Source organism: Gambusia affinis, linkage group LG06 (genome assembly GCF_019740435.1).
Source record: "Gambusia affinis linkage group LG06, SWU_Gaff_1.0, whole genome shotgun sequence".
NCBI classification, from domain to species: Eukaryota; Metazoa; Chordata; class Actinopteri; order Cyprinodontiformes; family Poeciliidae; genus Gambusia; species Gambusia affinis.
In genome coordinates this window covers 21220391-21246933 of record NC_057873.1, presented here as the reverse complement: position 1 = coordinate 21246933, position 26543 = coordinate 21220391, and the positions used below count along the sequence as shown (strand labels likewise).

The 26543-nt window shown below is 38.6% G+C and overlaps 2 protein-coding genes across 3 annotated transcripts in view; one reads left to right on the top strand and one right to left on the bottom strand.

The window, feature by feature from the left end:
• Positions 1–7866: 7866 nt before the first annotated feature.
• On the bottom strand, positions 7867–17017 carry shox2 (short stature homeobox 2). 2 transcript variants are annotated; one of them, XM_044120627.1, is made up of 5 exons: positions 16457–17017; positions 14716–14924; positions 12554–12611; positions 11740–11828; positions 7867–9401 (listed from the first exon to the last, which is right to left on the bottom strand). In XM_044120627.1, the coding sequence occupies exons 1-5, from the start codon at positions 16743–16745 to the stop codon at positions 9108–9110; spliced, it is 939 nt and encodes a 312-aa protein (XP_043976562.1). In that variant the 5' UTR covers positions 16746–17017; the 3' UTR covers positions 7867–9107. The 2 variants fall into 2 exon arrangements, with proteins under 2 accessions (XP_043976562.1, XP_043976563.1); XM_044120628.1 differs by having other exon boundaries at positions 7867–9365; positions 16457–16951.
• Positions 17018–20380: 3363 nt separating this feature from the next.
• rsrc1 (arginine/serine-rich coiled-coil 1) overlaps positions 20381–26543 on the top strand; it is a 146227-nt gene continuing 140064 nt past the window's right edge. The window contains exons 1-3 of the mRNA XM_044120621.1: positions 20381–20486; positions 20897–21082; positions 25057–25179. Coding sequence (XP_043976556.1) covers positions 20913–21082; positions 25057–25179 — 293 coding nt within the window. The 5' untranslated portion in view covers positions 20381–20486; positions 20897–20912. The remainder of the gene's footprint in view (positions 20487–20896; positions 21083–25056; positions 25180–26543) is intronic.

The window sequence follows — 26543 nt, the reverse complement described above, 5'->3', positions numbered from 1 at the left end:
TCACTTCCAATCAATGCAAAGTTGTTCTTCATTATGAAATATTTCAACCCTGAAGGAAATGGTCTGTTCCGTGATGCCAGTGCCCCCATGCATGGCTTTCCAGGGGTCACAGAAATGTTTCAGTAGAATAAAAATTAGATATATAATTTGAGGCAGCTTTTGCAGTCAGCATATCTCCACCCTCCTGAATAGCGTTTAGAAACATCAGTCTTCACTGCTGTGCTCAAAACACAATTTTGTATTTCAGTCCTCGAATTGCGTTTCACAGACTTATAAAAATCCTTTCCAAGATTTCTCTTTAAATTGGTTGTTTACATGGGTTTTCTTATGAGTACTGCAAGGGATAATGCTGGAGAGAAAACAAGAATGGTGTTTCGTATGGCCCCCTGCTGCACCTGGTATTGCACATTGCTGGTCAGCAGGTTGAAAGGAGGCTATTACACGTCTCTAACAGGACCGCTGTAGTATCCAGTAAGTATGTTTATTTGACCATTAAAATCAAATTTAGGACCATGCTACAAAATTAAAGAATTTGAATGTTATTGGTAGCATAAGATATTACAATATTTTATGGTAGGAATATTTGTTGCTTTATGTAACAAATACATTTTTGTTTCAATCCATGTTGCTCTTCACACAAAGTTAGATTGTGGGAAAAACCTGCTGTTGTGTGACAGAGAACAGTTAAAAAAAAATAAAATAAAATAAAGAGAAGCTTAGGAAGAAGTTTTGATGATGAGTGTCACTTGGTGCAAACCAAGGTTTTGTTGTCTGTGGAAAGACCAGTGTTTAAAGTCTATTGAGAATCTATAATAACTATGCCATGAAACTGCTAACTTTTTTTATATTTGTTATTGATTTTGAGAGACAAAGAAAATCCATTTTTCATGCTTGGCTTGAGTCCATTAGTGATGTAAAATTGTAGATTTGCATTATTCTATGGAATCAAAAGCGGGGATTTTTGAGACCATAAATCTGTCTTATCCTGAATCAATAATGGTCTAAAAGATAGGATTTGCATGAACTGCTGCAACTGTTCTGATATTGTACTTATTCTGAGATGGTAGAAATCCATTTTCTTCTTGTTCCTTCGAAGACGTGTTATACACATCAACTTCCAGGACCACTTAATCAGAATTTTTACAAAATGTACTCACTGGTAACATTTTAATAGAACCTCACTTTGCTTGAGTGAAGTCCTGGTTTAAAAATAAACAAAAACATAAATACACCTTTCAATTTTAAGGTTTAATGGTCTCTTTACCAAGTTGGGAAATTCTTAATCTCTAATTTCAAGTGTTCAAATTCACACGGTGCACACCGTCACCTTATTGTTATAAGCATTATTGATGTCTAATTTGTGATTATAGAGAGCTGAAAGAAAAATAGTAGCGTGAACAGAAGCAACTACTTTAGTGTAGTTGCTTCTGTCCTATTCACAAAAATGCTGCTATTTCAGTGTTTGCATCATACAGAGTCACAGAGTAACTCATTTCAATATAGCCCATCATTGGAAAATCAACATTGAGAAGCATAGAGGTGGCAGTATCATGGTGTGGGGATGCTTTTCTTTGGTAGGGAAATAGAAGCTGGTCACAGTTGATAGGACAATGTTGCATCTGTTAGAATGGCCCAATCAAAGTCCAGACCTCAAGCCAATTCAAAATTTGTGGCAAGACTTTCCAAGTGGACTCTAAGCAGTCGTATTAAGCTGGAGCTGCTTTACAAAGAAAGAGGCAAAGTTTATTCACCAGATGTTCAAGGCTGGTAGAGAGATGCCCCCATACACTTTGACACTCTTCACAAAGTTGAGCTACTTTTGCCAAACTTTCACACTACAGGATAGTTTGGTGGTTGCTGCATGGCAAAACGTGAACCTGTTCAAAGGGTATGAATACTTGTGTTTGGCACAGTAACTTGTTACCTGTTAGACAACATAACATATGACCCAATTTCCAGATTTCAATGCAATTTTTATAAAATAAATATTTTTATTGTTTATAGATCCCCCAAGTCATTTTTTATGAAGTTATGACGTGTTTGCATACAACTACGGGACCAAATGGAAAAACTGTAAGAAAAATGCAACCAGGATATCCATCATAGAGTTGTATGTTTTTTAACATCAGTGTGATGTATTGATTTTTGTACTGCATCCAGATTTATGGTTATGTGAAAGCAGCGAACGGTTTCGTGAGTATAACATTTACAGTACGCAGGTGATTAATGCTCACACTGAAAACCAGAGGCCATTTTCCATCACGTCTAAACTTTGCCTCGGCCGCACATGTCTGTCACCAGTTAGGAGAGCATTTGAAGGCAGCTGACAGATATATAAATCGCCATAAATGGTTCCCTGGACTAAATGTTGAAAAAAACACTTAACCCCACTGGATGAATGAGTGTAGACCTCCCTGGCTTTACCCACATTAAAAAGACACCCGAGCATCCAAATACAAATATGGGGTAATTTGTCAGCTCATTTTTTTGTAATTTCGTGACATTTCAAAATGGCAATCTGCAAACTTCAGACGGCGCGAAAACAATCAATATGAGATTAGTTAGGCCAGAGTTTCCAAAGAGGCTTTGTGTAATTTAAGAGTCTGTGAACAAACATCGGATGAATGAAAAGCAAGTGCTCGATTATGCTCACAGACAAATGATTGAATCTCACCGGCTTGTAAATATAGGGCAGCATGGGCCAAATGTTTAACATTTACCGTGTGCCCCTCTTATTGACAACACAGCACACACACACACACATACACCCAGCCTTTCTAAAGTATTCACAAAACTTCTAATTTTCTCATTTTGTCACATAACCACAAAATTCAGTGTGTTTTATACCAACACTTTGAACCTGCAAATAAAAATCTGAAGAGTGGAGTGAGCAATTTATTTCACCCTTTGTAAAAACACCTTTTCCTCTAATTACAGATGAATGTTTTAAAATTCATGCCTTTGTCAGTTTTGCACATCTAAGCCTTTCCAATTCCAAAATTAGAAAGCAATAATAAGAAGGAAAGCATCTGCAGACATAATTTTTTCTCCTATCCACAGCAAGATACTGCGACCACCATATCCTGTTTTGGTTTCATCTAACCAAGAACTCATGGAAGCCCACTTCCATGAGTTCACGTCGTCACTTACATTTTTTGTTTGTTTGTTTGTTTGTTTGTTTTTTGCAAACTACAAATTACCATGGCAAATTACTGCTGTATCAGCAGATTTTCCCACCTGAACCATGTATCTCTGCAACTCCCACAGAGTGCATTATTTGTTGTTCGTTTTTTACAGACTACCTGCATTTAGTCTGGAATTACACACCATACATAACTGGACTCTGTTCTCTAAAAAGATTACAACTCCATTGCTTAGGGATGTCCTAGTGAAAGGATCTGAATGCAAATGCATGCCATACTTGAGATTTTTATTTGCAATACATTTTGAAAAAACATGCATGCTTTCCTTCTGTCTCACAATAACCCTATGAATTGTGTTTTGTTTTTTTCCACACATAATTCCATTATAATTATTTGAAGTCAGTGATTGTGATCTCTAATGATGCATAAAGGTCAATGGGGTTTGCTGTTCCAAGTTACTGGATAAAACTGAGAGTAGAAAGTGCATCACAAAGTCCGCGGTGCACCAAGTGTCGCCTTTTCTTTCAGTAAAATCCCCTCAGGGTTACTAATGCCACAGGTCTCAAATCATATACCCTTGTTATGTCTTTTTCCCAGGGCGGGGGATTTGTTTACTATGTTATCTCTCTAATCTCCAAAAGCAGCTGTAACTGGAACTGAATTAATAACAAATAAAATCTGCCTGGTACATAAAATATGTGTAGATTGCCGTGGGGTACCTAAACAGGAAACAGGGAAACAATTAGACTTCTTGTTTTGTTCTGACCTCTCTCTTTTTGTTTTGTTCTACAGCGCAGTTGAACAGAGTTACTGTTATGTGCGTCTTTTTTTTTTTTTTTTTTCTATGCCTGTAATCACTGTGGTTAAGCCTCCCTGTCCATAGCATGGGTCAAATCAGAGCAAACACCCACTTTTGATCCTACAGTGGTATTAAATACAATGTTACACTCTGCATAAATGCTGTAATTCTCCGCTGAGTGCAACCCACACCAAGTGCTGCGGTTAGCCACCCAGGCCCTTATACAGCGTGCCCATTTGATAACAGGCAGTGATATGGCGTTGTAATTGCTGGGCCTGTGAGTGCTATTGTAGGGAGTTTTCAGCAGGTTTCTTTCTCACTTTCACTCCATTTGACGCCTTTGAAGTTGGGCTTTTATCTGCCTTTGCTCCTGATGGCTGTTGTCTTTGGTGCGGTGCTGTGTGCGCCCTGCTCTTTGAGCACTCCAAACATGCAACAAAGGCAAGCCCTTGGAGGAAAAAAAAAAAAAAGAAGAAGAAGAAGAAGAAGAGAAAAGGGAGCGCTCTCTCTTCTGTGTTCTCACATGAATTCATAAATGCACAAACACCATTTACAACAGATCCGGCAACAGTCATTCAAATGCAGGGAAAAGAAATTGCTGCCTCCGCTGTCGTTTAAAAAAGAAAAGAAAAAAAACTGCTCTGTGAGATTGTTTAAAGTGTCCTAATTTGATAAAGAGCCAAGAGCGGGAAATGAAAGAGTAGTGCATTTGTCTCAGGGGTTGTAGTGGGGTAAATATAGCAACAAGACAGCACCAGTTGATATGAAGGATTCCACGGTGTCGAGTGCTGTTGTGACTCACCAGGCTATGGAGATCGCTGTGTGTGAGTCTGCGAGACATGCATTTGGATTCATATGTCCACTGCAATTGATTAACTTTAATATAATTGCCCATCTCCTGACTCACCCAGCTCCGTGTACAATAACACCCTGGTGAGAGTATGTGCGAGTTAAGCAGGGAGAGTGGGGTGGGGGGGGCAAGTGAGTGGGATATATGGCTGTGCAGAAGAAGAAGCCGGCACTCCTGGCTGGCTCCTGGCTGGCTGTGTGTGTGTGGTGGGGGGTGAGGGGGTGTCTTAAAGAGTGTGTTGAGAGGAGAGTGAGAGCTCATGGCCAGCCTCCATGTCTAATCAGAACACTTGTGTGTCCCCGTCTCATTGTCTCCTGGGCCCCTCAGAGCAAAGACCCTCCTCTCCACCACTGTATGCGACTCGTGGACGAGCTGAATGGTGGGCAGACCACTTCTACCTCCGATTTACAAGACCAAGGAGTGGATGCATGAAGGGAAATATCTGTCAAAAAGATGTAAAAAGAAAAACAACTGAAAAGCATGATTCAAGTTAAAGTGCTCTTGTGTGGCAACAACCTTCTAGTGTCAGAACTCTAAACTATAACCAGGCGAAACCTTTAGAGAACGCTTTTCCATCTACTGAAGTCAAAATGGTGAAAACTTTTGCTCTAGTTCTGCAAACATATTTTTCTCATTTTGACAGTAAGCTGATGTATTTACATAGTTCTTTGCTGCTTAAACAATGCAGAGTCACTGTAGTTACTGGATTTCAAAGCAAAACTATTGTATTCCCGTCAACCTTACATTGCATTCTGGGAAACAACATGTTTGAATTTTGACCATGCTAACATGATCTTCAACATGAGCTGAAATGTGCATATTTTCTATGCAATACAACAAATTACGGTAGTATTTTTTGTGGTTTGTGGTGTGTTTTATTCAACATTTCTGATTTTCCATTTTCCATAAGAACAATTTTACTCTTGGGAATTTTACTCTTGGGAGTTGCACAGTAATTAAAAGAGATTTTAAATACAGAAATGTTGTGCTGTCTTGTATATCAGTTTGTCATTAATTTTACATTCAAGTTAAAATACATGAGCCTCTGAATATTTTTTGAATACAATCAAAATTACCTCTTAGTAATTCATAGTAAGAAGTGAAGCTCATGTATTACACTCTGAGTGATATATATTCAAGCACTTATTTCTGTAAACGTGAAAGAACATGGCTTACAACGAAGGAAAGCCCAGATTACAAAAAATTGTATATTGCATGACATACCGAAAAAGAATATTTGTTTGCTGTGGCTTTGAAGTGTAACCCTAAACACATGCAACTCTCACTTTTTCCTTCCACTCAACTTTCCATTGATCTGCCTGGATCCAGTTACCTCTGATGTTGGACTCTTTTATCAATTCTTTTTCGAGGCCAACTCTTCTTTTTGAGTTCAATGAGTACTTGTGATTTACATGACCATAAGAACATTTCTGTATTTAAAATATCTTTTCATTTTGTTTTATGACACATTTAATTCAAAAGAAAAACTAATTCTGGGTTTCCATATAGTGTAAGCTGTAATGGTCTAAAATAACATGGAATGTATAATTATATGTGTATCGACTTATGGGCTTCATTTTATAAGTTAAATTGGTGAAATATACACATTTTTCGATTATATTTAGATTATGTTAGCTCAACCTGCACATGCGGCTCTCAATTATAATTCCTGGTGATTTGCTGTTATAATAGTTGTAAATTATGGATGTACAGTATAATTATCAAGACCTAACGATAGGATGAACTTGACCTGAGACCCGGTGGGTCTACAAGCAAAGAATTAATTTGGGAGAATCTGAGGAAGGTGCGCGCCCCCGACTCCAGTGTTTAAGCCCCATCGCGGGACAAGCATGCGCGCCCCCGGATCAACACTTTCCCAGTTCCGTCTCCTCCATTTACTGGCGAGGGCTCACAATCAATAATTCAATAGTTTTGGCGTCTAAATCCTGCCCCAAACACCGATGAACACACAAACACGCCAGGCTCCCGTGCCATGCAGACGCGGTGAGGTCGGTATTAATTAATAGCTGAGGACATTGTGTTTTGCGTGGAAAAATATCGGAAGAGTAATGAGATCTGGATTCCTATAATTATAGGCTTCCCGTGTCAGGTGTTTATTAAATGTTCAATAAAAGGCGGTTAAAGATGTCAGGGAATGAATCAGGGAAATTTGTGAGTCAAGTAAGGCAAGCGTTAATTAATCTATTTATTTTTATTTTTATTTTTATTTATTTATTTGTTTTATTTATTGTGCACAGCCTTTGGCTTTGTTTTCTAAGCTGTGGGCTGTCTGTATGTTTTTATTCACAATGTCAATCTTCAGGTCATAAAACAAAAACAAAACAATGCAGGAAACATTTGCATTCAACAGAGACGGGCAGGCTGCCAAATTCAAGGGATATTATATCTGTATAATTTTCCTCTCAATGCTTCACTTTATTTCATCTTTTGTTGGTCTTTTAATCACTTGCAACATGTTGTGGGAAAATAATGTACAATGGATCAAGGCCGAGTCTAATTGTGCGTTCATATCGTTGCGAGTTGAAGTGAATGGAATAATTCAAATTAAACATCTAGACTTGTTTTAACTAATTATCGGGCCTCCAGTCCGGAGGGATTCGAATTCCAGTAACAATAAAGTTTTACATTAAAATACCTCACTGATATCTACACATAATATACTGTATGCATTTATTAAAACGCGTCAAAACTTCATCTTTGAGATACTGAACGGCTTTGTGTCTCTTATCTGCCTGTTAACTTGTTCTGGAAATGATCAGTTCTCTTCTAAAACACCTCTATAAGCAAACTATGAATAATGCATGGCTTTGCAAGGGCGCTGCAACACACACTCACACCCGCGCGCAAACGCACACACTCACACACACATAACACACAGACACACACTAATGTTTCCGAGTAAACGGACCTGTCACAACTCTTATCAAAAGACTTCCACCTATAAATTATTAAAAAATCTATTGCTCTCAAAGCCTTGTCTGATTGCAACAATAACAATAATGACTATGCTGTGGGTATAAAACTTAATCGAATTAATTAGAAAAATCAAGTCATTAAAGAAACTTTGTTAATTTATTATAAGAACAAAAAAAAAGTCAACTTTTTGTTAAGGTGGTTTCACGTTTCACAGGTGATGGGGAAAAAAATCAAAATAATTTTATGGTCATTCTTTCTCCCAACCCCTTTAAAAACCCCGTGCGTTTGGTGAGTTTATGTTCACTGTTATAAAAAAAAAACATCCAAAATTACATACAGAAAGCACATGATTTTTAATGCACGGGAAAATAATACAAAATTAACAAATCCCCAACGAGGCATTCGTAAAACCACTAAATCATAAAAAATAATGCATGTTTTTTTTTTTTTCCTTCTTGAGTATAAACATATTTTACATGTGCCCGTACCGGTTCGCATACTGTGTTAGAGATGGTATTTTTTATGAAATTTGCCTTCCTTAAAAAAAAATAATAATAAATAAAAATAAAAGAGGGGAAAAGTGTGTATGGTGGGGGAAGTCGCAAATCACCTTGTAGGCTAAATATATGGACACTGGCTCATATGAGGGTTTTAAAAAAACGTTCGTCTTGTTTTATAATCTCACATTTCTGGCGTGGAGTCCGTTTCACCTTCAGCCATGGGAGGTCTAATCAAGGTCAGGAAGGCCAAACTTTGAATTGAGAGGGGAGGACAGAGGATAAGAGCTGACAGGAGTGGGGGAAAGTGGGGTAGGTAGATGGCTCACGAACTCATGCAAACACTGCAGAGGCATTTTCAAACTGGACAAGAAACAGTGGAGGGAGAGATATTGTCCCTATTTTGACAAAGAATATCCGCTACTTCAGCAGAGGGGTTTTGTTTTTTTGTTGTTCCTCTCTCTTTTTTTCCCGTTTCTTTTGAAATATTATGAGGCCAGCCTCTATGTAGAATCGAAAAGAAATCATAACAACAAGAATACAATATTTAAACAGGAAAAATTGCAGAATGGTTCGCCTTGTTTGACAAAGAATCGACCGACCCGGCTGCATCCTCCTCCTCCTCTTCCTCGTCGGGGTGTCTATCCCCGCGTCGCCGTCCACCCCCGTCCGCCTCTTTAGGCTTCTGTGTAGGCTATCACGTCACAGTCTTCCTCATTGTATTTCATAAATAGCCTATATTTTATAATTATACTCGTCCTCCTTCATTGAGAAAACATAAATTACGTCCGTCAATACTTTATCGCCCCCGTCCCCTCTCTCCCCTCACTTTGTAAGCAGTTTTGGTTCAGTGTCTCCTCAGTCGCCTCGTGTCTTCGCTGTCACAGTCCCAACGCCGCCGTGTGTTTTTTGGCCTTCAGTCTCAGGTCGGCGATGCTGGAGTTCTTGCTCGTGTTCTTGGCCGCAGCGGCGGCGGCCACCACTGAGGCGGCGGAGGCCGACTCCGCCGCGAGCGTCGCCAGGGGCAAGCCGAAAGGCGGCGCGGGGAACATCATGTAGGGTGCGTGCGCCGCCAGGTGAGAGTGCAGGTGGTGCTGCGCGTGAGCCACGGCGCTGTCCAGCTGCAGCTGCGCCTGCACCTGAAAGGAGAAGGGCGGCACGTTGCAATGACTATCCTACGGGACGGGACGCACGGATGGGGAGGGAGAGAAGGGGGAGAACATGCGTTAACTTTGCAGTGGGATGGATGCAGGATCATTTTCACCAGAGACTTGTGACTGCATTATTAAATCAGTGGCAGTTACCACACAGATGATCATCTATTTACTTATCCATTTCATTTTTCAGATGAAGGTTTTCAGATGCTTCTTTTAAATATGATGTATTGTGAAATTGATGTTGGTGTGTCTCATGGTGTTGGTGTGTTGATGGAAATTAACTCTGAGAGGTATAAGCTGGTATTAAGTATACATGGCCCCTGTTTAATAGACTACAAAAACAAACAATTGGAAACAATTAACAGACAAGCATGAACGCCTTTCTATTCCAGTGGCAACACAATCACACCTCATTGTACTTAATGACGTGCTAATTAAGTGATCAGCTGAGACTAAAAGTAATGTGAAGGACTGGTGGCTTGCATTGAGAGGCATAAAAGCCTTAAATGAAAATCAGGGTTGTTCCACACAGTATTAGGATGCAGCTGCTCGGTTTCAAGATAATTGTCCGATTTAGGCTCTACAAAACGAAAACACGCCACAACAATTTTGAACTCTTCAGAAAGTATAGTTGTTTAAAAAGTAAGATGGTCGTGTTTGCTTTTTTTGTTTTGTTTTTCTGGCATCTGCAAACTGCTTTCTAAAACTCTGAGTTAATTTGACATTTACAACATTAATGCTCAAAATGACAATATCTCTATGTATAGTTTGGTAGAAAATGTCAGCATTTTTAGAATAAACTAAAATAAAAAATGTTAATTTCCCTTGAACAAATGCCTATAAATAGAAAAAACAGAACCTGATCATATTTTCGCCAGTCAAATAACTTTCTGTCCATATGCAGAATTTTCACCAGTCAAAACTGTGCTATAAAAACTGCAATTCAGTTCAAGTTTGACCCCTCTTGATTTTCTAAGGGTCTCATCCTGACACCCCAAAAAGCATTAAATGTCCTTTTTTGCATTTTACAAATAGGGTGAGGCTTTTATACAGTTTAAACTGTCTTTTAAAGAATTCATGTACAGCGTACAATAGTCTATTTCACTGTTGGAATTAGCTTAGATATTTTAAACTACCGTTCTTCAAATACTTTGAAGAACTGTGAAACAGTTCTATAGTTTTGTGGCGAAAAGGAATCAGACATATTTTCTTACAGGAGTCACACTGCACACAACACAAATGGATGCCCTCTCACTCATTAGCATGACATACGTCCAAAGGTAATAGAAGCATCTAAATGATAACTTTTATTTCTTTTCTCCCAATCTGGAAGCCTTTCCCACAACAGAATGAGACCCTGGACAATGAGCCACATAAAAAAAAACTACACAATATGTAAATACGTATATTATAGTAACTGAAGACATTTTTGTCTAATCGACCTTCACCACATTTGAAGTTGTTCACATTCATTAATAAAGCAATAGCACAGATCCTTATGTATTTGTAAAGCAGCAACCTTCTGTGTCTTAGCTCACATCAGAATATTCGTTCAGCCCTCATCTAAAACGTAGCACTTTTGGCCCTTTTGAAGCATGGCCTGAACTCAAAGACATTTTTGCAGTATAGATTTCATCTTCAATAGTTTTACTGAGGACATTTTATACAAAACTTTGTGTGGTTCTGTTAATTATGAAAACAATGTGCTTTCTTATGCCAGTAGCAGATTATAGGCCACAATGTGCTTTTAATCTTTCTGTGAACTTTGAAGCAAAAGTCCCAACAATCACTGCATCACTAAAAACTATTGTCTATGCTATTCCTTTTATGGTGATCTCAAGACATCGAACAAAGTCTGAAACAATCACAGAAATGCAATGGTCATTGTTTCAAAAGCAGGGCAAGAGCATGAGGAAATCTGCATGGGATAAATCTCCACCAGTTCTGGAATAGAAATAATATTCTGTTCACCAGCAGAAACTAAAAGACGCTGCCTCATGCAAAGTCTTCTAAAATGTTTTGTTTTCCTCCAGTTAAAACGGGCCCAGAGATGGTCAAAATAACATGAGAGGGATTTTTCCAATTAAGCTGCGCTGTGCTGGCACAGTGTTCTCACCAGTGAAGTAATAAGAGTTTAGCTTCCCTCCCCCCACTTCCCCTCACACACACACCCAGACACATGGAACAGGATTCTCTGCATATAGCACTAGGGCACATCCTGTGCCAAGACAGCAGTCAGGGTAGGATGTGTGGATGGTGGGGGTAGATGGGAGAAGGGGAGGGTCTGTTCTTTTTTTTTAATTATTATTTGTTGCTGTTATTATTTTTTAAGACTGGAAGCTTCAAAGTTACTTGCCTGTTGGAATGGCATTCGTAAAGCCCCCACGTTGACATATGGCGCTACACGACAAGCTTCAAACTGATTCGCTGCTCCAATCAGGACTCCTGCGGAAAACACAGATGATAGTTTAATTGTGAGAGGAATATTCAGAGCCACATAGGGCAAAACACAACACTGTACAGTGAGTCTTAAACTAGAGGAATAACATAGATTTGATGTACAAATTGTTCATAAAGACTGACTTTCAAAGGAGTCTAAAGGTCTCATTTAGAAAGGTTTGTAAATGTAAAAAGTTGGAGATAACTGAGCTTTCCTTAGCAACCATAGCAACTGATGTATTTTTTTTGTGAAACTGCCTTACAGAATAAAAAAAAAACTTCACATGTTGTTTCTCAAGAGCAGTGAAATGTATTTTAAAAAGTTAAAAAAAATTTGTAACAGCATAATGCCTTACAACTCATTGGACATTTTTTAAAGGCATTTTATCTGTGAAAAAGGTTTTTAATTGAAAACAGCAGAAAGATTTGAGAAAGGCCTTAAGACTCAATTTATTCAGATACAATGATAAAAAAATTCTTTTTTATATATATATTTTTGAAAGATTGAAGTCATAGCAGGCTTTGGCATATTGAACTTAACATTTTAGTTGAGATAGCACAGAGTATGCAGAAGCAGCAACACCAAAAACAGAAACAGGATCACAATAGTGCTTTACACCACTCACACAGTAAATTAAGAAATTTGAGAGAGCATAATTAACTCCATATTTAATAATGATGTTGGCTGTGTAACAGAATAGAATATGTTTGCCTTGGTGTGTGAGAGTTACCTTTATGTAACTGGTTCTCCTGCTTCCTGCATTTGGCTCTTCTGTTCTGGAACCAAACCTGCAGGGACAGAAATTAATTAGAGACCCGCTGATTGGCAGCTGCTTGTGAGGCCATGTGTAATTCCTCTCAAAGTGACAACAACCGCAGAAAAACAATATCCCCGAGGAGCACTGAAATATTAATGCCTCTGCTTAACCCCGGGTTTTAATTGTTATACATTTAGCCTCCAACAACAAGAAGAAAAGCAAAAGAGCGGGAGGGTGTTGAGACAGAGAGAAGAAAAGCTTTAAAAAAAAAAAAAAAAAGGCTAAATGTAGTAAATCTGATGTCAAATTCATTAGGAGAATAGAATGACTCCGGTTGGAAAATGAGCAGGACTTTCTCTGGTATAATAAATAACCTTGTCAGCGATGGTTTCATCTTTCTATAGATGAGTGTCCCCGAAGAGTTGAATGGACTCTCCGATATCGAATTGCAGCAATGCTATCATGGCTTTTTTGGAGATCAGAGCAGAGAGGGATGTGAGCGCTCATCTCCCTTCTTTCTCTGACCGCTGAAATTAATTACCCTTATCTGCAGAAAATCCATGTCGGAGGCTTGCTTAAATGTCTAATCACCGCTACAACACTTAGTCCACAAAAAGCGAGAGCGCGGTGGCTCACGTTTCTCTTCGAAGAAATCCAGAGAACCGCCTTGGAACGCGCATTAAACGGTTTATTACTATGATAATCCGCTTTAAATACCCCAGATAAAGCCTGGGCTAAAGCAGGCCACAATGCAACGTGTCTGTCCGCAGCCTCTGTAACACTAGGCCTCGCAAACAATGAAAGCGTGATTGAAATATCATATCGATTTGACTGTCAGCTGGCTTCATTTATTGATCACAGCGCATGTCGCTCGGATGCCCTGCTTGCGCACTAATTTATGGCTGTGATAAAACCCAAACGCACCGAAGTTGTTGCTGTTGGTGGTGGTGGTGGCGCCCAAAATCACTATCTAAATAATATGTGGGATGAAATTATATTATACTCGTATGGAGATTTAAAAAAAAGAGAGAGAGAGAGAGAGAGAGAGAGAGAGAGAGAGAGAGAGAGAGAGAGAGAGAGAGAGATGGAGGCGAAAGCTGGTTTCAAATTGGGTTGAAAATAATACATAATTTATGCAAATCCCTCGAGCTGTGCTCCTTGTCCGGGACACAATGCGTCTTATTTTGGGGGGATTCCAGTTCAGGGCTTGGGGAACCCCGCAAAAAGCTGGTTTGAACTTCTTTTTTATTAAATTTTTTTTAAAAGGTGTAGTAAAGGGTGAGTCTTTACTCGTCTATGAGAAATATTAAAAGAAAATAAAACTTATTCCTCCGAAGAGCTTGTTAATGCATAGCAGTTATGAGAATTTGTGATATAGTTATAAAACAGAGAGAGGGGAAAAAAAGTTGCCTTCGTGTTTATCCTCTCCCCCTGATCGTCTTACACAGGACATGTCTGAGAATACCCCCCTACTGCCCTCCACACCTCTCACATCTCCCACCACTCATACTGTGTTTCTGCACAGATGGTCTGTCCCTATGACTTAGCAACACATATCTTAAATGCAAAAAAAAAATAATAATAAAAATAAAAACAAACAAAAAAACTACACTGTGGGCGTATTGTTAACTGTGCAATTTGGACAATAAAGATTAGATGAACAGTGGTGAGGCAATTAAGGACTAATTGAGACAAATACTTTTTTTAAAATTACGAAGAGAGAGAAAGTGCATTTTGGGGCCTTATCTTCACTTCTTTATGTAATCTGTTAAAGTCCTGGAGGCGCTATCAGTTCTGCTGTGCGAATATTCACAAACCAAGGCCAAGCAGAGCAGTTCTGCACCTCTACGTTACAATAATAATAATAATAACATCCAACGAAACATGTTCATATCCTGGAGCTTTATCATGGAAAAATCGAAAAATGGAAAAACTAAAAAAAAGAAAAGCAAAAAAAAAAAAAAACCTACTAGAATTATTCCCCTGCTGTTCATTTTGATATAGCTGATAATGTAAAAAAAAAGAAGTTATTATTATTATTATTATTATTATTATTATTATTATTATTATTATTATTATTATTATTATTATTATTATTATTAATTTATTTGTTTTCCTTCTGAATCGTGCGTTACCTGCACTCGGGCCTCTGACAGTCCCAGTCTCTGGCTCAGCTCCTCCCGCATGAAGGCGTCCGGGTAGTGGGTTTCGTCAAAGAGCCGCTCCAGCTCGTTGAGCTGTTCCAACGTGAAGTTAGTCCGACTTCTCCTTTGCTTGATTTTTGTTTGCGTTTCATCCTCGATGGGCTTCGAGTCCTCTTTCCGCTCCTTCACGTCCGTGGTGCCTGCGAGAATAGCAGGGGAGGCGGGATGGGGGGGACGGAGGGGGAGGGGGACCGCGATCAGCATCGTGCACGACAGAGCCTCTCCAGTGTATAGTTTCATTTCTTTTTATTTTTTATTAAAAACTGAAATAAAATAAAAGGATTTACTGCACCAGATGGCACAGAGTTTGCCTCGACTCTGAGCTCGTTTTATTTATTTTTTATTTTTTATTTTTCTCTAAAATGACATCCTCCTTCATGGAGGAAAACAAAGCTCGTAGAATGCAGCGAGCCCTGCAGTGTGTAAAAATGACAACATAAAACGGGGTTGCGTTAAAAAAAAAGACATGTGACAAAATACATTTTTTTAAAAAACGAAGGAGAGAGCAAAGGGGAAGAAAAAGGCTTGCCCTCTGATATCACACAGCTATCAGACCTCGGATGTTTTGTCGGGCTACATAAAGCTCTTTAATTATTTACCGCTTATAAATATGCAGCGCCGTGCCTACTGTTGGGTGTCTGATACATGCTTGTCGCGGTTCCGCTTTTAACCACGCTGCCCATGACGAACAGATGTCACTTTTACAAGCCTCCCAACTCTAAGATATCTTGTCCAGCCTGTTGTCACAGAACACGAGAGAGGAAATAGCCTCCACATAAACGCCACACGCAATATAGAGCAATGCTAATGGAATATATGTTTGGATAAATGTAACACTTGCTTTTGAGTGCATCACTTCATTTAGTTTAGAATATTGACTTATTTTTTTGTATTAATTTTATTTCATTCTTATTATTTTTCTTTTTTGCATATAGTATTTAACAGTTTGACGTTAATGTCAATAACAAAAGTATCTCTTCCATCTGGAGTGCCAAGCCTGCTTCAGATATTTATGATGTGATTTATCTTGAAAATCTATATTTGGGGCTTTTTTTTAACTGAGATGCGGTTTATTTTGCATAGGCCAAAATGCGCTTTAATGAAACAGACATAAAGAAGGATTCTTGAGGCAACTCACGCTCGGTAGCTTTTTTCTTGTTGCCTGACACGAAGAAGGCCAGAACATATCGTTTTTGAAAATAAACATCAGTTTCCCTATGATATTTTCACGCGAGTAAATTGAGTCATTTCAGTATTTTTTCTTTTTTTTTTTTTTTTTTTTTTTTAGATCTTTCTCGATCGGGAGCAAAATCCCTTTTGCCTTTAGAAAAGTGCAACGAAATTGCATGACTTTTACATACAATCGGGCTTTTCTCCTGTTTTTTGAAGCTGTGTGATTTGAAACTTGTCCAAATTTACTTCAGCAAACCTCTTAAAAACCCGAAAAAGATCGATAAGCGAAACAAAAATAGACTAGTTCAGTTGCCATTGGGTAAGCTATATGAGTGACATATGTCAACAAATAAAAAAAAACTACTTTCGCCTTTTTCATATAACACAACATTTGTTGTTATTGATTTAAAATGTTTTAACTTATGTTTTGTCCGGCAATTTTTCGGTAACGTCCTATTCCTCCTCTTCTTAAAGCGGATACAGCGCGCAGAGCCCTTACCGTCAATGAGTTTGGGACTCCCCGCGTCCCTGATCCTCTCCGGCCCGAGCATGTCCGTCTCCCTGCCCGGCGAGAGAGCCACGTTCCGGGCGACCACGGCCGCCTCCTCTCGGCTCCCGGGCTCCGCGGATAAAGACTCCCGGCTCCCTGCTCGCGCCGCCCCGGTCTCCAACACCTCCCTGTAGGTTATCACTTCCTTCTTCTCCTTCACTTTCTGATCGAAGGACTTGGATACGAAAGCGGTGAGCTCTTCCATCACTGCTTCCTCTCCTCTTGGAAAAAACACCATACACTCACTCCCTCTCTCACACACACTCTCCCCCTTCGCTGCTTAAGACATCAATGGTGTGGCTCGTTGAAAATGATACCAGATGATGCGAGCCAAACTGTGGATGAAGGTGGAAAATATATATATAAATATAAATATCTTCTCAGCCAATTCCTCCTCCTTTGGTATAGCGGAGTTAGGGAACCTGCTGGTGATCCTCTATTGAAGTCACAGTATTTATACTTTACGGCGCCTTGCCCCCTTGATCCGTGCAAATTACCTCCCCTCAGGATGCCGGGATGAGCCCCCCCTTCCTTTTCAATGATATGGGAGGAAAAAAAAGAGAGGGAGAGAGAGAGGAGCAAAAACATTAAGTAGTACCGCCGCTATTGGTCATTAATCCAAGATTGACAAGAAGGACTAATTAATTTAATTACGCGCTCATTCGCCGCTATTGTCCTGAGTTAGTTTTTTAAACACCCGGGAGATGGTCATGGATCTCTCTCTCTCTCTCTCTCTCTCTCTCTCTCTCTCTCTCTCTCTCTCGCTCTCTGCAGGGGCGTGGCTTAAAAAATCCGAAAAATGACAAGCAGAGAGGGAAGAGCACACGGATGAGATGAGGAGTTCTTCCTCACTATATATCTCTGTGATCTGCGAGCGAGGAAAAATAAGACGCACAAGGATGACACGGAATGGAGAGAGGTGAGAGCGGACCAGCAGCGGAGAGACGTCCGCTCCCAGCTCCAGATCAAGCTCAAGTGAACACAGCATGGGGTCCCCAAAACTTTGGCCCGAAGCCTTGCCATTGTTTCGCTTTTAGATCAATAAATGTGACGCCAAAATTATTATTATTATTATTATTATTATTATTATTATTATTATTATTATTATTATTATTATTATTATTATTATTATTATTATTATTATTGAAAAAGCATTACGTGAGTTTCTCACCAGTGATTATGCGTTGCAGACTGTCATCATTAACCAGACTATATCGCTTAATATTAATCCTCACTGGGCCATTTTAAGCCATTAGGGTGTTAAACAGCAAATAAACGCTTAATTATAGCCCAGTGCCTTCTTATACGATATGTTGCCATTGGGCTCGCTAATTAAAGTTTCTATCCCCCTGCTTTTTTACCCCTCCCTCCTCTTCCTGCTGATATAAATGTCTATTTTTAAGAATATACAATAACGGCTGGTGGTAAACGCGCTAGCAATTTATTTATTTATACATATATGTATGTATGTATAACTAAGCAGAAAAGAAATAGGATACGGCTGGATTTTGAAAAGTGTTGGGTTGAAGAGTATGATGCAAAATTAAGCATGTTTATTGATAATCTATATAAAGCCGCATTTCTACACACAGAGCCCGAACAGTTCTCCTAATTAATTATTAACGGCGCTTCTACTCGGACCGTAGGCATTAATTACTATTAATCCCGCCGCATCTGAAAGCATGGACGCATTCAGATAGCGTTAAACAGATTCTTTTATCTATTTGCAGTGCGCACTCCGATTACGTTGTTTCTCATCACCTATTTACAGCCCGTGCACGCTGTTGATCCATCAGTCGGTGTACAATATTAGTCGTTTCACCTTCAGCTCCGGTGTGTGTTTTAAAACTTCATCCGAGTAATTAATTATTCTACTTTACTGCAAATTGCCCGTGCGCTCTGTCTGACCTTGCAGTTTAGGTTGTGCGTTATTATCTGAGCAGATGAGCTCGCGTAAACGCTCGCTGACATTTTTCAGATAAATATGCATTTCTTAAGATATTGGTAGAGTAGAGACAGATCAAAAACACAATGCTAGAAGTTCGGAGTGCTGGTGCATGCATATATTTCTTTGAAATGCTTTCATTCACTGTAGTCTGAAACTGCAGACAATAAATCTGCACAAATGGTGAAACAAACAAAACTAACCAAATAAATACATTTATTTTTGCCCGTTTTTATATAAACATTTCAGGATAACTAGCTATTCAGTTTGCTTATACAGAACTACAGTATTTCTGTATAATAGTTACTAAGCAGCTGCTATGGGCCTCCAAACCAACAGGTGGCCCCCAAGAGCAAAGTCATTGTCTCATGCATCATGATTACAAGGGCATTTGTTTCTGCATAAACATAATTATTCTACATATTCAAAATTATATGAAAGTCACTATGGTCAAAAATGTTCTTTTTTGATTAAAATATTTTGCTGCTCTATAGACTAGGATTTATTCAGCAATTTTTACGCAATTAAGTAGGAAGCTAGGTATTTACAAGTATTAGTGTATGATTGCTGATTTTATAAGATGTAAACTCCAGCAACAGTTGAAGTGCCAAGAAACACTTTTATTAATAACCCAGCCCATTTTGGTTTGTGAGCTTTGTCAGATTAGTATTTTGAAATGCAAGTCAAAATGCATTAGTCTACTAATAAAGTTGTTTCTTATCACTGGAATCTTCGAATTATCAGATTTTTGACCCTCTCCATGAACCTTGAGAGTCAGTGAAGTTGTTCCAGAATGTTTGGCGTTTCTGGGTTTCACATTTTACACATTTTAAAAATGAACTAGCAGTTGTATTATTATTTAAACGCGAGCTTGCTTTTGCACACATTTTTGAAGCAGTCTGTTTCTCAGAATTAGGCTAGAAGTGTATGCGTTTTAGAAGTAGTCTAGTGTTTTTATTACTGTATCTGGTGTAATCTATTAGCTTTTTTATTGTAACTTATCTTTGAAGTGGGTTTATTTTTTCGTGTGTTTTAGAAAAAAAAATTGCGAGATTTTTTAAAACTATTGCTGCTTAGTTGTGACTTTCAGCTGAGTTAAATTATTCTGTTTATGTACAGATACATCAAATTAAAAATTTGAAGAAGAATGGAAAAACACAACACAAAGCTCACCTACAATCAAGTTGCATTCGATCCAATTTGTAGAGCCAGTTCAAGGCATATGGAAACTAAATAGCTCTGTACTCCAAAGTAACAAGGGACCCCAGAGAGAACTCCCTTTGACACATAAGTAAAATTTAAAATTGATTTTCTGCACTGGGAATACAGTGATACAGCAAATGAGGATTCATTGTGCAAATCATCATTTAACATTTTTATATGTAAATTAGTTTTATAGTGATTTCTGACTTCATGGTTTTTTAAATATATACTGGCAGATTTTATTTATTTGTTTTTACATGCTACAATAATCTGAACAAAGGATAACGACAATCTATTTACAATTGTGTCCAGTTGTAAAAATTATTGGCTTTCCCAGATATTTCCTGGATTATTTTATATTGTTATTTGTTGTTAAAGAAGGAGAAGATTGAGGATAATTTGAAACCGTTTGGCAGTCAATAGCAAACATTTGCTTAGAAAAAGAACCACAACGAAGATATTGAAGCATTTTGACAACACACATGTAAGACGGATTTAATTTTATATATATATATATATATATATATATATATATATATATATATATATATATATATATATATATATATATATTTAAAATCACCTTTAAAAAAAATTTAAACCAACAACTACTGCTGTTGGAGTAAAAAATAGCATTATATGTTTTTATAAACCAACAATGAAAATTTAAATACATAAAACGCTTCAATCGATTGTTTTGTGTTTAACTCTAAAGTCCTGAATTCGATCGATGTTTCGGTGCTTGATGAGTAGAGCCTAGTAAGCAGTGCGTGGTTCCAGTCGTGGGGAATTCAATGGTGTAAAAGAGAGGAGCGGGACGTTCACTATCAGGTTTCTATCTGTTTTGCTTCAATGAACTTTAATGTACAGCTAAGCTACTGAAATGACACGCAAATATGCCGACACAAAGGTTAAATACTTCTCTTAAAACGCTGTGTTTTGAGGTTACGTATTTTAGCTAGTTTGGCTAACACAGTTAGCCTGCTTGTAGCCTCAATACAAGTCAATGAGACCCATGAATCACACAGGTTTTATTGCATTATGGCACTAGAGAGTCGTTGCTGCTTCATCAATGACATATTTGACACACAGACTTCCTTTCTGAATGCGGTCGTTATTGAGTGACAATGTTAAATGAGCTCTGCTTGAGCCGAGTCAATGAAAACATTGTGTATGACAGCTGATCTTCCACGTTTAATGTAGTATTTTTTCACCGCATCTCAACGCCTCTGTTATCCCAGCTGACCGGTAGCCAGCATGGGTCGGCGCTCCTCTGACAGCGAGGATGACAGTCGGAGCCGGAGGAAAAGAAAACAGCGTCGCCGTTCTTCGTCCTCCTCGTCTTCCTCCTCCTCCGGGAGCAGGGTGAGGAGTAGCCACAGCAGGAGATCCACTCGTAGGAGCCGTTCTCGCTCCAAAGACAGAAGGTGAGATAGCAGAGGAGGCAGGGATGGAGACTGCCATACAGCAGTGGTTTTAAGGAAGATACTTTAAGATTCTTATACAGGCGGCTGCTTTAGAGCTGCTTCTGCTCATGAACCTCAGTAAAAAAAAAAAAAAAAGCAATCATACTAACCTCTCTAAGTTTTGGTTTTATTAGTCTCTGTTGCAGAGGCACATTCATTCATTCATTCATTCATTCGTAAAATGGTTTGAAGCTTAAAAGCTGGTTTCCCGTGAGAACAGCAAATGGCTAAAGATGTTTGCCTTTCTAGAAGCTAAAATGATTTTTTTGGCCATTACCCTCTGTCCATGTAGACTAGCATGCAATTCTATTATTTTCACCTAAATACACCCATAATGCTGAGACAGTTGTAATGACACATATTTACTTAGCTTGACATAAAGTTGCGCAGTCTCTTTTATCTTTGAAGTAAGTTAATGAAGAAATGTAATTCATCAAATATAGCCATACAATGAAAATATCACCTCAAGTTTGGATTAGTACGATTAATGATCCTCTAGTACACACTGACATAATCCTGCGCACACCTTCTTATTTTTAAGATATCCCAGTTCAGTTTCAATTAATACATCTCAAAACCATACACAGGTTTGACTATTGAGGACCACTTCACCTTGAACATAAGACAAACTCACATATTTATATAACAGATGTTTCCTTGATCAGCTACATCTAATGATCAGCAACTCAGGGTCAGCAAAATTCTGAAATGTACTTTATGTTATTTGATGTTGTTCCTCATTATTACATTAATCAATATAGAAAAATTCCACCTCTTACATTTATGTAGCAAAAATGTAGATAATCATAAAGACGGACAACGTAAATAAAGTAAAAGTCAATTTAAATTTTGTTGGAATAAGCCTAATTTCTAGACTTGTATGCTCAGTATTTTTAGCTCTTGATTCTTAATGCATTTTCTAAATTTTTGTCACATTTATTTTTATATGTGACGTATCTATTTTGTCGTGTCCTATTATCAACAGTGGTGGTCTGCGGAACTACAAAGTTCAGCAATGAGTTCTGTCTTCAGTTCTGCTGAACTGTATGCGGTTTCATTCTTATTTTCATTAATGCGACCTTCCTGTCTAATACGTATGCATCACTTTAAGCAACTTAAGTCTTCATTGTCTCAATTCAGCCTATCACATCATGAAGAACGAGTGCTAAGCATGACTCTCCGTGCTATAAATCCACCTTCTATAGTCTTTATATGGGTTCAACATTACTGGTGTTGTCTAACAATTTGTTATAAACAAGAAAATTATATGATTCACAAATCAAGCGCGGGTTTTAAGAGGTTTTCCCGGTTTCTCGTGCCAATTTCAAACTTTTACTTTAAAAAATAACTCAATGATTATCCAGTACCTTGACTGAAGTACTCTGCATTATAGTTTTTGCTTAAACAAATACTTTCGCTAACTGATGTTTGTATAAAACTCCTTACAGGATGAAGGAATTAATATGTGAAACTTGACTTTTTGTGTTCTTGTTGCTGCCTCTGGTTCAAGACTCCCTTGGAAGGCAAGTTTTTAAATCGCAATGAGTTTTTTTTTATTCTTGTAAAATAAAGCTTAAAAAAACAAACAAAAAACTTTGGGATTGTAAATTTGTGTTTGTATTCATGTTGCTACAATAATTATTAATTATTTAATTAATAATTAGTTAATGGGTGTCATTGATTTTCTTCAAACAATTGTGGAGTTAGCATTTTGTATCATATAGTTTTTCTCATCTGTCTACACACTAACAAATCCATCCATCCGTCAATCCCTCCATCCATCCTCTGACCCACATGCGACTGCCTTGGTTGTTCTGACAAGGCCAGTTGATGGTAATTATTTATGAGACCTGGTCAAGGTCCATTACCGCTGATGGAAAGTACTTGTGCGCCTGCACAAAGTGGGTCTGGGTGGACGGTGCAAACCATGGGACCACAGTCCCTCATCTATTAGCTGCACGTTTTGATCAATTAACCAAGACCTTGAATTTGTTTCTGTGTGTCTGTCGAAACAAGTTCCTTTAAATAGACTTTAAAAGAGTACACACACACGCAAGCCACGAACAGTGACCTCACTTGTGGTAAAACAGAAGAAGGCTTATGTTCTGGGTGGGTGACATCATGACCACATAATTAACATGTATATGTAAGGAGAGTGATTGTAACCGTTACTGTGTATGTGTCTGTGTGAATAAGGAACAAGATGGTGAAAAGTGTTTGTGAATGAATAAGAGAGATGGGAGCTGATTTGTTCCTTGCTAGCTGCCATCTAAGAGTTTTCTATGATTTAATAAATAAAAAAATAAAAAAAATTTCCCCTGAAATTTGTTCAGGCTATTGTTTTCTGTGACATTATGTCTGCCCAGGCGTTGGTGAAAATGTGTGAGCAAACACCACCTTCCAAGGAAACCTCTGCTCACCAGTGTAAGCGTGTCTTCTGTGGGATGTGTGAAGTGGTTTTTGCGGAGCAGCTGTGGAAGTGATTTCATAAGGCTTCGCTCGGGATCAAGCCTTTAGAATACTAATAGGTCTTTGCTGCGCTGGTTTAAGTGGTACAAATTTGGTTTGATAGTTCAGCCTCTGTGTTATTTGTATTGCTAGCCTCTCCTCCTCTTTTCTATCTTGCTGAGGTCCCACAGGAGTAAGTGTGTGTGTGTTTTTTTTTAGGATGCGCTTTGGAAGCTTTGGTTATTTTTTTTTTTTTAATTTTTTATTTTTTTGCTTTGGTGAACCAAAAGGAGAGACTTGGGATAATGAGTATTGCACAAACTGTTTGTGGAGTACAGGACGGAGGTTTCTGCATTTACATTCACCCCCGTCAATGCCTCCTACTTCACAATATCAATAGAAACATGGTGTTAGCAGTGTTTGGGAAAACAGGCACTACACACGCTGCTGTAGCTGCATTAAAGAGCACCAAAGGGCCCCTAAGGAGGAACTGTAGTGCAGCCAGCACGGTTTTTCAGCCTTGAGCCATGGATGAGAGTGTTTACTAATGCAAAGTTGCTATCAGAGCTGCTTACTTCTGGAATTAGCTGCTGAAAAGGAATGCAGCCTGTGTTTTTCAGGGAAGGGGAGAGTTTCATACGAGCTGCAGAAAACTGGTGAATAAAACAAAACACACAAGAGTTGTCTTTGCAGGTTGAAACATTTGGTAAAAGTAAAAAAACAAACAAACAAAAAAACGCCAAAAATTGTCTTCATGCACTTGTGTGTATTTAGCTCCGTCCAACTTCTCTTCTTTGACCAACGTCCCTATGCCTGCTGAAGAATAGCATCCCAACATAATAATAGCTCCATGGTCATGGTGTGTTCTGGGTGGCGTGCAGCAGTTGTTCTCCAAAACATATTGTTTTTGCGTATAGGGTGAAAATGTTCAATTTTGGGGTCATTGAACAGGAGCACAATTTTTCAGGTTCATGTATCCCCTACATGGCTTGTGGCAAACTTTGATTTGAGCTTGTGTTTGTTCTCTTTCAGCAAAGGCTTTGTTCTTGCCACTCTTATTTCAAAGCCTAACTTTTTGGAGTGTAGGGATAGTAATTGTCCTGCTGACAGATCCTCCCATCTAAGCTGTGGATCTCTGAAGCATTCCCACACTTGCACGCACCGGACTCAACTTAGGAATATCAAAGAAAAGGAGGCTCAATGCACATGCACGTCTCACTTTTCAGGTTTTTATTTGTGGAAAAATGTAAAACATCAGCATCTTTCTAGTTATACTGACCCCTCAAAGCACTTTACACTAAAACAACATTTTCCCAACTTCACTCACGAATGTACCTTCCCTAAGGCCAGACCAAAATGTGGAAAGAACTGGCATTTAGCCCACAACTTGTGGATTGCAAAAAAGACTCCTCTGCACAGTTTTTGTAGTTCAACAGGAAGCAGTAAGTAGAATGAAATTGATTCAGGTTGTTGTGTGTCCGCTTCAGGAGAAGACGGCGTTCCAGCAGCAGTTCCTCCCAGAATTCGTCTCGCAGGAGAAGGAGCCGAAGTGCGGACAGAGACAGAGGAAGGAGCCACCGCTCGCATAGATCCCGCAGTCGGGACAGAAGGTAGGACATTTGACTGGGCTTTAGCTTTAAACCTTTTAAGGCAGGAAGATGAGAGATGGCTTCAAAGGCTTTATTTTTGGGCGTTTACCTTTTGAAACATGACCGTAACAAAAACACATGATTTTATATTTATTTTCAAACTTTTCAGATGTGAGCAAATGGATCCTCATGTGTCAGCAGGATGTAGTTCTGTGTGCATGCAGTCTCAGTTGCCCTGGCTATGTGTGAGCAGATGGGCAAGTGTGGATGATGCAGAGACACAAGAGAAACAGCAGCATATATGCTAATATTAATACACTAATACACCTCTGCACATAGACATTACTGCAATTACAACATTAGGAAGCATACAAATGCAAATAGTGATCATTATTATTCTAGTATTTCACTACTTTTGTTCCCTAACGGACACAATTATTTATGCTAAACTAATGTGTATTATAACAATATTTCAGACAAAAATATATGGAATCTACCAAAATCTGAATGTGCATTTCAGGCTATTTAAAGATGGTAATCGGCGATCGGCCAGAAAACTGCAATCGGTGCACCTTTACTTTTAACATATCACATTATCCAGAAAAGTGTAGGACTGTATACGTTGGCAAAATCTGTCCCTATTGATGCTGCCAAGGACTCGGGCTGAGTTAGAAAAAGTACTTGGTTTTGATTGATTACGTTGTTCAAAATGTTGTTGGATATCTTTCTTTTTATTTACGTCGTGGTGATCACTCGGGTTAAATTTTTTTTTTTTTGCAGAAATTTTATGTTCGATGTCTTTTAGTGCTGTTTTTGTTCAGGTCATCCCTGTAAAGGAGATCTTAAAAATCAATGGGTCTTTCCCGATGAAATAAAGTAATAATTAATAGCGAGTCTCGCATCCCTTTCAGACGCATAAAGAGAATATCTCTGTGTGTGGTGATCCATGTCATTAGCATTACTAATCTGTTGCTAATGAACCAGTAAACTGCTCTGTTTTTTTTTTTAAATCCCTCACACACACCAACTACTCTGAAACACACAAAAACATGCACAGATGCGCAATTGAGGGAAAGGTTGTTGTAATATATGCGCGAGCAAGGCCCTTTGTTTACTTGTGTATGGCTGCGGGGGAGAGCAGAGATCATTTTAATCACAAAGAGAAAAACTGATTTAATATCTTCATTACAGAGATTTTGGGATGAATGGATTATGCAACAGAGATGCTTTGACACGTGTGGCTGATGGTGTCATGAAAAGACACCACACTTCCACTCTCCAGCCACAGAATAAGCGACGAACTGCAACCGCTGAGGGGATTCGGACGAGTGGTTTTGTTTCAAGCGCCTGTGTCTCCCAACTCTCTGTGGCGGTGAGTCCGTCAC

What these genes read in the sequence shown, in the direction of transcription:
- shox2 (XM_044120627.1), bottom strand. Translation starts at nt 16,745, where the DNA reads ATGGTGTTTTTTCCAAGAGGAGAGGAAGCAGTGATGGAAGAGCTCACC. An exon ending in GAGTCCCAAACTCATTGACG is followed by an intron (nt 14,925 to 16,456) that starts GTAAGGGCTCTG and finishes CTATTCTCGCAG; the next exon opens with GCACCACGGACGTGAAGGAG. An exon ending in TGTCAGAGGCCCGAGTGCAG is followed by an intron (nt 12,612 to 14,715) that starts GTAACGCACGAT and finishes CTGTCCCTGCAG; the next exon opens with GTTTGGTTCCAGAACAGAAG.